Source organism: Mercurialis annua, linkage group LG7 (assembly GCF_937616625.2).
Source record: "Mercurialis annua linkage group LG7, ddMerAnnu1.2, whole genome shotgun sequence".
NCBI classification, from domain to species: Eukaryota; Viridiplantae; Streptophyta; class Magnoliopsida; order Malpighiales; family Euphorbiaceae; genus Mercurialis; species Mercurialis annua.
Window position 1 is genome coordinate 36,675,253 of NC_065576.1, and position 12,624 is coordinate 36,687,876.

A 12,624-nucleotide genomic window follows, 5' to 3' on the forward strand; every position below is an offset into this window, starting at 1 on the left:
GAGTTGGAAAGTACTTTAAATTCAGTTTACGTGTCAGTCTGCTGATTTGTTTTCTTGATATTCAAGTTATTACTTAAATTTTATTTAAAGAAAAACAGAATTGTTTTCACAAATTTTATTGCAAGGAATTGAGAAATTTTAATAAAGGATAAAAAGAACAACAAAGTCAAGAAGCTAAAAGCTGGAAAATTTACAATTCTGTTGGATATGGGTTAACGATACCGGAAGTAACCGAAAACCATACCAAATCCTATAAAGATATGGGTGGTTCAACTGTACCGGAACGGTCACTTTCTATGATGTAGATGGTTTTTTTCTCCATTGAGTTCGGCCGCGGTTAATTTCGAGGCCGTTTCTTGATAATCTGAGGAGATGTAAGAAATTAGGGGAATGTTGATCAGTATTTGTGTTGTGTTCTATGCTTGTGAGTGAATCAACTATGTCGTGTTGTTGGCATTCTCTTCTGTAATCCAATGTGATGGTTTGTAGTTCATGCGTGTCTATGATTTCTTGAGGTATGCTCTGTCATGAAAAAACATGTCAAGATTAAGCAAAAATGCATGTATAGATACGTTTTAAAAAAATGTGATTAAATCGCTACAACCGAAAAACGTTGAAATCTAAAACAAATAACCATATATTAAATCACTCACCTCAAGAACCCATCCTATGTAGGTGACATTATTGACATGTTGATTCATGTCCAAATCTGCTCTTCTAGGCTGAGAATTTTTAAAATTTGGTTATAATTAAGTTACCATTATGTAGAAAATGTGAAGGTGAAGCTGCATACAGTGATGTTTACCACTAGGCCAAGTTTGGAAGATTGAGCAGGATCTTCTAGTTTTGCAATTTTGTTCAAGCTGCTATTGTTTTCCTCCGGAAATGCCAATCTGTATTATTAAGGCCAAATGTTGTAAAATGGCCAAACCTTTCACAAAAGTCCTGACCTTTTAATTTTGTCGATTTTGGCCAAAAACTGATTATTTGGTTTCACAAAAGTCCTGACCTTTCAATTTTGTCGATTTTGGCCAAAAATGGATTATTTGGTTTCACAAAAGTTCTGACTTTTTAATATTTGGCATGACACATAGGCGTCACATAGGCGCCACATAGGCAAATTGAAATCAAATTGAGAGTTGGCCACAATTGAAACCAAATAATTTATTTTTGGCCAAAATCGACAAAATTGAAAGGTCAGGACTTTTGTGAAACTTTTATAAAAGGTTTGGCCTTTTTAAAACATTTGGCATATTATTAATATCATCAATAACTTTATCAATCCACAGGCATCAACCGGGAGAGTCGCGGACCTTTCTTGCCAGCGAGAGGTGGGAAGAACCGGTGAACTAGTTTACACCGCCCCCTCATTTGTTATATCATTCAATTTTAATTCTAAATAGTTAAACGAAATATTGTTTGATTTTTTTTTTTAAATAGCCAAACAATATATAAAAGAATAAAAAATAGTTGAACGACACGTTAGCTTAAAATTTTTTTACTCAAAAAATCAATTAAGGCTAAATTCATGACCTTGGAAGAACCACTGTTTTGGCTCGTTTTATCTTATCGAATGAGGTGTTAGAAAATGATTAGAGCATAATATACAAATTGGGGTTGAGATAGCCGGAAATTATCGGACAACTTGAAGCTAAAGAAGTAAAACGACTCATAATGCCAAGTTCAAGTCTGTTTCTTTTAAAGCCATAAATTTAGCCTTGATATATCTTTTATACCAAGTTCGGATAAAATGAAGTTTTGTTATTTTTATTTATAGATAGTCGAACAATAAAATTTAGCTTCTGAATCGGAATCGGAATCGGAACTCTGTTCCGCGATGGGACATCATCAATATGAATGAAAGGATACCTGAGGTCTGGCGGGCAGAAAATTAAGTATTCTTGCCGGACATCATTGCTGACTTTCTGAAGGCGCCTAGTATCTTGGTTCATCATCACCCACTTACTTGTGGCTCTTCCTATAGCTTCACCGGTCGCGTAATCAGTCAAAATCCAATCGCGTCTGGTTCCGATTCTGCCGTCATTTTGGCACCATGTTTCGACTTCAACAACGTCACACCAAGCAGGGTATTTGTATATCTCAATATGCATCCGAGCAGTTACCCATATCAGATGTAATTTCCTCATTGTGTGGGTTGTGGAAAATCCATTTGTTGAAAATCCTACAATTTGAGCATGATTGCACCCAACCTCCTGCAAAACATTCCATCACAATACAATAAATATTACTCCAGTTTGCACTAAACCATAACTATATTTATTTTTATGTTTAAAATCAACTCAAACTAATATTTTATTTTTTGTCAAATTGAATAGAATGAACTTGTCAACTTATTAGTCTGGTACTATGCATAGTAAAGGACTTATTAGTTAAAGTTAAGTAACACTGAAAAACAGGACCCTTGGACACGCACACGGAAAAGTTTTTATGTTAAAATGAAGTTTTGTGTTTGAAACGCCAAGTGTTTGACACGTTTCCGAAACAGAAAAAAATCATTAAATGAAGTCTACGTCGCAAAATAAATCATAAATTATAACATGTTTTGGACACGGAGTACAATTTTTCGAGCCGGAATATATTTTACCATTATCCCATAAAGCCCTAGTTACTTTATTTTTAACAATGTAAATATTACTTTGTTTATTCATCCAATTTTAAAACATAGTCCAATTTAATATCATTATGAATGCAATAGCTAGCGAGATAGATGTTAAAAATGAAACATCTTAACAAAATGAAACCCTAATGAAGGACTTACCTGCAAGTAATTAGCAAGAGTTTCAACAGTGACAGTTTTATTAATCCCAACTTCATAGCTTCTTACTATAACTCTCTCCTTATAAGACAATCCATCTTCACTTAGATTCCCTACACGTAACTCATTAGCCAAACTGGTGGTCCGATCAGAGACAACAGCACCAACTCGAAGAGAAGAATAATTTTTATTATTGTTTGAGCTACAAATTGGTGACCAACGCAAAAATGGTCGGCTGTGATTGGATTGAGTTAGTAAGAATCTGCATTGAGAAGATGAAACTACCGGGTATTGAATATTACAATAACTTAACATTTTTCTAACTTCTTCTACAGTTTAAAAATGGTGTTCGATGGGATCGAGGTAATGAATAAGTTAATGGAGAAGGCATAATAATATGAAAAATCATGAGATTGACATGTGCTTCATAACCTATGCAACTGCTTTCTTACGTAGACAACGATTTTACTTTAACCAGACCACGTGTGTGTCTCTTGTGTTTTCTCTTTTTGTTCATCAATTTTGAAGCTCACAAATGCAGAATTAAGTCACTGAACCTAAACCAGTTGTACATTTCACAGCAAAGTGGCAAAGTAATTTTAATCATCAGTCACCAGTAACCTTCATTTAAGGCATTATTGCATGCATGCGCTAGTTCACTAGTTGATGCGGGCGTGTGTGCGGAATTTCAGTTTTTGGAGGAAATACATCAAGAGGTTGATAGTGCCAGTTTTGTAATTTTGTATAAATTTTAGGTGTGTCCTAATTTCATTGAGAACGGGTCAACTTATATATTTAATTAAGGTAAAAATACTGAAAACTCCCTCACCTTTGAACCTTTTTTCAATTCCACCACCATTTAGGAGAATCTCAATTGCACTCTATTTAGGGTTTTCAGTTTTCATCTGTACCCCAAATTAAAAAAAATTGATAATTTAATTAATTTAATGATAAAATTATTAAAACCAAATAAATAGAGGGATTGTATCATTATTTTTTGCATCTAAAAATAAATAAATAAATTAGTATATGAAGGATTAATTTAAATTTTTTTCTAAATAAAAAGAGGTTATTTTAGTCAATTGGGGTACAAACGAAAACTGAAAACCCTAAATAGGGTGTAATTGGAAATTCTCCTACGTGGTGGTGCAATTGAAAATAAAATCAAAAATGGGGGGTTTTTAAGTATTTTTGCCTTTAATTAATTATGTTTGTTTTTAGTTATTTTTGTCTAAACTTTTCTTTTAATTTCATATTATACTTCTATTGTTTCCGCATTTATATGTTTAAGACTTTGATAAACAATTTTTAAATAAAGAACCGATTTTGTTTTTATTTTTCAATCTCAAAATTTAATTAAATTATCTTTGAAATTCATTTGAATCAGTAGATTTTTATAGGTATAATTATGGCATTGATTCATCAATCAATATGTTATAAATTAATCGTTGTTTCCGCGATGTAGTAATCGATAAGGATAACTGTATTAGTTATAGTAACTGATAAATCACGATCGAAACTACTCTATAATTAATGACCTATAGACAATGAGCAAATGTAGGTTAGAAAGAACACCGGCAGAGTTTACCAACTGTCAGGGCCGGATCTAGTAAGAGTTTATAATGGACAATTGACCACCTTAATATTTTGAATTTTTGAAAAAATATGAATATATAATCTAATATTATAGTTTTTCTGCTTTAAAATAATAAGCATTGCCCACCTTAAAATTTATGTTTTATCAGTTTTGTCCATCTTAAAAACTTTCAGTATAACTTTGCCCATCTTGTAAAAAAATCTGGATCCGCCACTGGCTATCCGCTCCGATGTTCAAGTTAGTTTGAGTACTGGAAAGAAGCGAAAGAAGAGAATTGCTTAAGTGTGAAAAAGAGTAGTATTTTAATATTTGCACATATCTTGAAATTTGCACATAAGGTCATGTGCAAGCCTTCTCCTCTTCTCCCTCTCTCTCTAGCCCCCATATTTCTGTTTGTCTTAGGTGGCTGATTCGGTTACACTTCGAATGGTGTGTTAGGTGTCTGTTATGCAGGAAATATTCTTGTTTGTCAAAAGATCTCATGTGGTCCCCTCAAGATCTGATATGTACGAATGTGGGCCAAATAGGGGATGTTCGGTCAGTTTTCTGATTCAGTCTCGTGTCTCAGTTTCTCGGGTGAGCGGACAACAGATATAGTTTATAGGTTTTGAGTTATTAATACTGAGCGTGTGAGCTCCGAGCTGCTCATTTGTCGAGATTCAAGTATTATTGACGAGTTTTTGGTGTTTCCACACTACAAGAAAAACAGTCTATTGTGACATTAGACAAATGTTACTTAATGTCTAAAAAATATCGTTTAAAGTTTATAACATTTTTTTCGAATGTTGCTTGAATGTTAAATTTTCCGGTCTCGTTATGTGTTTAATTGACATTTCATGTAAATGTTGGCAACCATCTATACTAACATTTTATAATATTTATTATGACACTTATTATTTATTGTTAGAACATTTTTGTAATAATATTTATAAAGTGTTGTAATAACTACTAATTTTCTGTTAAATGAGTTTTCATCTCTCTTTCTTCTCTCTCAAATAAAAAATCCTAGCCGCCAAGAGTTTTTTTTTGTTTTTCGCTTCGGCTGCCGTCAACGGATTATCTTTGCCGTTGGCCGCCATTTCTTTTTTATTGCTTTGGAATAAAATAAATAGCTGATTCTTTTTTATTTTTTTTTGTTTTTATTGGTAAATCTGTCGTCGAGGAGCATCAATTTTAGTATACATACAAATCAAGAATCTGAGATAGATCAAGACCTTTAAAGACTGAAATGAAATCGTTTATAGGTTATATTAGTTTTTGTTTGATATCTTTATTACAACGATTGTCTTTCTTTACGAAAGTTGTTGTCCTTTCTCTATGAAATGTTTGTCTGTTTTTTATGAAGAATAGGTGAGGTTTCTGTTAGAAAGAGAAGAATTTGATCTTATTGTGATAGAGCAGTTATGTAATTTTTATTTTCTTTTATAAGGCGATCTGTGAATCAAGATTTTACATCTTGTCCATGTCAGTTCATTAGAAACGGTTATACCTTTTCTAAATTCCTACATTTGTAACTGCTTATTATTAATGGAAGATTATTTGATTGTAAAAAAAAACTACTAATTTTGTATTACATTTACCATTTTTGACGACTTTTATTAAATGTCATTGTTTGTATAATAATGCAACATTTAATAAATATCACTTCATAGATTGTAAGAAACGTCATTAGAGAATTTATTGCAACATTTTATACATGTTGCTTAAACTATAAAAAAATGTCATTTAAATGTATATAACAATATTTTGAAAATGTTTTATTAAAATGATATAATTACATTTAACAAATGCTATTTAAAATTTTATGTTGCTTCCTTTAACTAATTTATTAAAGGGTTAATTATATATAAAATCACCACCTTTACACGAAATTGCAAAAATAACACGACCTTTAAAACGTGGCAATTCAGGGCACCACCTTTCATTTCTTTTCAAAAATAACACGGACACATTTTTAGTGGCATTTTTGCTGACGTGGCGTGACACGTGGTACTCTCATCGGGTGTCCAAGTCAGCAAAATTTTATCAAAAAATGTGCCCATGTTGTTTTTGAAAAGAAATGAAAGGTGATGCCCTGAATTGACACGCTTTAAAGGTCGTGTCATTTTTGAAAATTTGTGTAAAGGTGGTGATTTTATATGTAATTAACCCTTTATTAAACATTAGTCGAATGTTTCAAAAAGTTAAAATTGGTTGCGGATAATATTTAGTTGACAAAATTGTATTTTACTGAAATTAATTAAAAAAACACAAAAAGATTAAAAAGGAACAAATTTAATTATCATATAATTGATAATTAAAATACATATTTAACCAATCAAAATAATCATATAAATAATGACAATACTAAAAGCACCGAAAATATAATCCAAATTGTCTAAATAAATTTGATGCCTAATACTACAAAGATCAAAGTTTCAATCCAATTTCTTGAGCATATTCTGTTATGCGTAATTGTATCCTAAACTAAAATCAAAAAGGAAAGTAAGAAATTACATCATATAATTATTAATTATCAATGTGGGTATTTAACGATCAAAGCATTTCACCCTAAGTAGGGGATTCAGGAAACCTAGTTAACACTTGAAAAAAAAATACAATGATAAATTAATAGAATTGGCAATGATCATAAAAAGTCACATTGTAAACAATATGCATATGATGAAGGTATTTAGGTTAGTATGTAATTCGATACCAAAACAAAATACAAAGACATATTTATAATAAGTATTTGGACATGATTAAAAAACTTATCTCTAAATTTTGGCCAGCACTACCTCCATTGATATAGGTCTTGATAGTTTGCTTCAATTCACCCGTTGCTCCAATATATCAGCAAAATTCAATTTCAGTTTATCATATTTCTCGTTTATAGACACATTTTCTTCATTAGTATTTTGAAATTTATCAATGTTTTCTTGTCTAAACATTGTTGATGTTATTCCAAATTTCATTCCACGTACACTTTCGTATTTTTTCGGTCCGAGCACTTGAGATAAAGTGTCTCCTCTCTCGATTACGAAATTCGCGATGGATTCATTAATTGATTCATTTTCTACTTGAATCTCTTCAATTCTTTGCTGTATAAAATAAATTAGTTTAAGTTATTAAAACTATTGAGTTCTTTTTATAAATAAAATAATAGCGAGAAATTCATCAAGCAAGAAATTCACCAAGCTTAAGAGTGCCAATAATATTACCATGCACATTTTTCTCAATGTGCATCACATCAAGATTATGACAAACCAAGTTAAATTCTCAATAAGGCAAATTAAAAAAAATGCTTCGCTTTTTCCATGCTGATTCCTTTTAAACAATCTCACCATTTGCATTGTTTATAATCACACTACCACTTAGTTGTGCTAATGCAATAGAGCCGGTGACTGGTCTTGGTCTCCATTCTTCTTGCCCGTTAAAATTTTGCTTATTCCGTCTAAATTTGTGATTTGAAGGTAAAAATACTCGATGATCCAAAAAACAATACTTTCCACCATTGTCCAGCCACATTGAATGAGTTACAAAACCACAAGATGGACATGCAAATTTATTTGTAGTGTTCCATCCAGACAATATACCGTATTGCGGGGAAATTATTAATCGTCCACATCAATCTAGCTCGTATTGTAAATTTCTCTTTCGCATGAGCATCAAATATTTCTAAACCATGCATTAACCCACAAATCATTAAGTTCATCAACTAAAGGATGTAAAAATACATGTATCTTGTCTCCAGACAACTTAGGACCAGGAATCAGCAACGATGATATAAATGAAGGTTGTTTCATACATAACCAAGGTGGCAAGTTATATATGGGTAACAATATTGGCCAAGTGCTGTGTACAATGCTTATTGTATGAAAAGGATTAAACCCATCACTTGCTAAACCGAGTTTAACATTATGAAAATCATTTGCAAAATCCTTATATCTGTCGTCAAATTCCTTCCATGCAGGAGAATCAGCAGGGTGCCTCAAATATCCATCATCTTTACGATCTTCGCGATGCCATCGAAATAAAGATGTTTTTAGAACAATAAACATTCTTTAAAGTCTTGTTTTTAAAGGAAACCACCTTAACACTTTCTTTGGTCTTCTTTTTTCCTTTCTTTTCTTATGTGAAATTTCATCTTCATCATCATGCTATCTAGAAGCATTGCAAAATGAGCGTTGTTGCTTATCTACATCTTGCTTTCAAAACAACATACAATTGTTGGGACAAACATCTATCTTTTTATACCCAAAACCTAATTTACTAATGAGTTTCTTCACCTCATAAGCTAATTTAGATAGATTTTCACTCTCAGGAAGTGTACTTCTTAACTTATCAGGTAGTCCTTGAAAAGAAGTATTACTCTACCCTCCCATGCATTTTCTATGATAAAGGTCTAAAATAAATAAAAATTTGCTATGTTTTTGACATCCTTCAAAAAGTTCTTCATCATTTTCCTGCAAAAAACCATAAAATTTTCGAGCTTCTTCACTCAATACATCACATTGAGGCCGATTATTTTGGTCTCCCCCTAAATTACAATTTGCTTCAAATTTTCCATTGTAAGTAGTTTCTTCGATGTTTCTGTACCCAGAAGCCATATCTTGAATGTATTGTTTTACATTTTCTTGTGCATTTGAGCTTGATTCCTTAGAATATGACTCAATATTTGTTGATGGTATCACTTCCCCGTGAAAATACCAACGAGTATATCCTTGAGAAAATCCTTTACTAAGAAGATGATCCATGACAACAATTCGATCTAATCGGGATACATTTACACATCCATTACATGAACATGCAAGTAGCCCATCCGTCGAAAACTTTAGGGAAAATTCAAAAAAATACTCAATTCCTTGTAAGTATTTTATGTTCAATCTATCACCTTCGAATAACCAAGATTTGTTTATATATATATATATATATATATATATATATATATATATATATATATATATATATATATATATTAAAAACAAACTGAATGAGCATTAAGAAGAAGGGACACCGCATAACATAAGTAAAAACATATAAGTTGATTTGTTTTATAATCCGGCTCATAAACCGGTTTATTTGTTTGAACCGGCCATTGAGCTAGATTTAAAGTTTTACATACTGCAAATAGTCGGATCATAAGCTGGTTCATAATATAGAACCGGCCGTTGAGCCGGATGTTCCGTCCAATACGAAACTGAAACTGAGTTTATGATTCATCAATCAAGCTTAAAATGACAAAATGAAACAAATTGCAGCCAATTCAAATACAACCAAACACAATACATATATTAAATTGATCTAAGTTCATCAATTTTATGTACCTTCAATGGGATTGATAACTCAAAAATTTGAAATTGCAAAAGAGCAAAAAGAATTGGACACAGACTTGAATTGCTAAGATAGAAAATGATCAATAAATTGATATGAACATTTAAAGAGATGAAGGAACTCCAAATAAAAAAAAGTGAATTGAGAAAGATGATTTGAAGAGGAAAGGAACACAAAGTGTTTTGTTATGTCGTTTAGGTTTCAACAACATTTATCGTAAATGTTATTTTTGAAAAAGCAATGTTTACAAAATATGTTATAAAAAACGATATAATTGTTATAATTGATAATTATTTTTTGTGTCATTCATACAAATGTCATGTAAAGATATTTTTACCATATTAAGTAACTTTCTAAAAAATGTCACTTAAACAATGTCACAATAGACTATTTTTCTTATAGTGCCAGGTTATTAGTCAATTGGTTGTTCCTTGGCAAAGTAAAGAATAAATTGTTAGATGATGCAAACAATTATACGAATTATGTATTATGTCAAATATAATTCCAGTAGGAAAATTTCCAGAAAAGATTAGAGGGTCACGAGCGGACTATTTAAGTACCAACCTCCTTAGACAGAATTTTAACTATATGCATTTAACCGCATAATACGACTTGTTAAATTTTTAATTAACAAGACATCATTAACGTAAACCCTAAAAAAATTTAAAACTAAATAATTTCATAATGCCGTAAATAAATATTGATAGAAAACTTACTTGAATTTCCAAAAGAATTTTCATTTGAAGCCATGAATGAAAATTGATTTCTCTCCCTTAACCCTTAATTTCTTAATCACACTCTGTTAGATGGAGTTAGAGTTGTGTTTATGGTGGTGGAGATATTGTATTAGAATTTTTTGATATAAACAATCAATTGACTGGTGTACTTATTAAATTTTTAAATGAAGAAAGCAGTCATTAAAAGAAAAAATTGGCATGAGTGATGACTTTATTACGCATTAAATATTGTTTATTTGAATTAGACATCTGATTAATCTCTTTCAAAATACATGTCCAAAATTCACATGTTTAATGATTTTTTATTGTGTTAAATCTTCTTTAAATTCATGATTAATGATTGGACAATTATAATTCAATGACATGAATTATGCATAATTGTTCATCATTTTAATTAATTTTGTTCGATATGAAATGAGATAAAAGCTTGATGTGCATTAAAACTTACAAATTGGTAATTTTTGAAAATATTTGGCAAGTTCGTAAGTGCTAAGTTTCTTTTCGCACTCGCAAATAAAATATGTTTCAAAACAGAAGGCAATGAGGCTATGTCCGCGGAGGCAAACTCACCTTTCGAACATGCTGACAGATGATCGCGGTATCATGTGTCTGTTGTTCGTGGCGATTAAGCCATATTTCGCACTCATAAACATGTGATTGTTATTATTTTTTTGACTGATCCATGTCGTTTGTGGAAGTAAGCTATAGCTCATGACCGTCAACTAATGACAATTTATAGAAAAAATTAGTTTCATTACCGTTTTTAGCATTAAAATTGTTTCCAATGGTCTAATTAAAACCAACCTTTCCATTTTTATTTGATTTATAAAATAATTTTACAACAATTAAAATAAATTTTCTTCTCTAATTTCTCAGATTCTCATACATCCATAACATATACATCTTGAATACTTTACAAAGCTTGAGAATGAAATAAAGCACCAAAAAGATAAAAAAAAAAAACAGTAGTTGAATCAAGTAGACCAATTAAAAACAATATTCCTCAATATTCTTAACAAGACTTGCAAATTAAACTAGTGATGAAAGGGTGTTTTGCTGCCTCGCATGTATAGGGTTCTTAGTTAGTCTCTTGGCCTTTGCCTATCATCTTATTGAAAAAAAGATTATTCAATTTTTAAATGTTTTTTATGCGTTTTGCTTCAATATATATGCATCAGTTGAAGATGAGCCAAAATTAATTTAGATTTTTACTTCACATCTAGCTATTATGCTGAGTTGATTGTTAATTTTTTTTAAAAAGAGTTAACGTTATAAGAATTCACTGATTTTACACGTTTTCTCATTTTAATCATGCCGTTTAAAAATCGTTATTTTCATACACGAATCATCAATTTTTCTCAAATCCATACACCGTTCAAAAGTCCGATAAAAATTGATGAGTTATCAACCAAATAGTGGCATGTCATAACGAACCGAATAGTGACACGTCAGCAATTTTCACCATATTTTTTAACGGTGTATAATTTGCGAAAAATTAATAGCTGGTGGTTGAAAATGACGATTTTTAAACTGCATGATTAAAATGACAAAACGTGTATAGTTGGTGAATAACACTCTAAAAAAAGTTGAACTTTTATTATTAAAAACATGTGCCTGTCGCAAATATACATCAAATGTCATGAAGTCTAAATGACATGAATCTCAATGCGAAGCCTTGCAACTATCTCATTACGAGTATGAAGCATTGCCCTTCACAAGTGCTAAAACAGTCCGATACATTTTTGATTTCAAACGAAGCTCATTGTGGGGGTGCGAGCATTGCCTTGGATTGAACGAAGTGTCATGTTTCAAAGTGACCGTTGAAAGATTATCCAAATAAGCTTAGCGCTGAAGCTTATTTGTAGGCGCGACCTAAGAGAATTTTTCAAAGAGAAGTGAATACTCTACTTATACCATATGAGGAAACAAAAGGATGCTTTAAATTGTAAATACTTCGTTGTTTCAGTTCTAATAAACTAACAACTAAGGCATCCAACCCATCCAAGCATGGTTAGTTTTTTATTTTTTTTTGAAAGACATTATTATTTCTGTTGATTAAAACTTATTAATTGTTGGTTTAGAGTTTGAGAAAATTAGGATAAATACTCTATTTTTAAAAATAATTTGATTTCCTACCTCAACAAGAAAAAGATAGAGAAAATACCTCACCATTTTAATGTTTTTATTTTTTTACTCTAACA

The 12,624-nt window shown here is 31.1% G+C and overlaps 1 protein-coding gene across 1 annotated transcript; it reads right to left on the reverse strand.

Moving 5' to 3' along the window:
- Positions 1–128: 128 nt before the first annotated feature.
- LOC126656052 (oleoyl-acyl carrier protein thioesterase 2, chloroplastic-like) lies at positions 129–3,122 on the reverse strand. The gene is made up of 5 exons (XM_050350508.2): positions 2,780–3,122; positions 1,870–2,213; positions 806–893; positions 654–722; positions 129–522 (listed from the first exon to the last, which is right to left on the reverse strand). The coding sequence occupies exons 1-5, from the start codon at positions 3,089–3,091 to the stop codon at positions 295–297; spliced, it is 1,041 nt and encodes a 346-aa protein (XP_050206465.1). The 5' UTR covers positions 3,092–3,122; the 3' UTR covers positions 129–294.
- Between the last annotated feature and the right edge of the window lie 9,502 nt (positions 3,123–12,624).

Excerpts from the sequence above, each read along its gene's own strand:
- LOC126656052 (XM_050350508.2), bottom strand. The coding sequence starts at position 3,091 with ATGTTAAGTTATTGTAATATTCAATACCCGGTAGTTTCATCTTCTCAA. Across the intron at positions 2,214-2,779 it reads CTCTTGCTAATTACTTGCAG|GAGGTTGGGTGCAATCATGC; the intron begins GTAAGTCCTTCA and ends AATGTTTTGCAG. Across the intron at positions 723-805 it reads CTTCCAAACTTGGCCTAGTG|CCTAGAAGAGCAGATTTGGA; the intron begins GTAAACATCACT and ends AAAAATTCTCAG.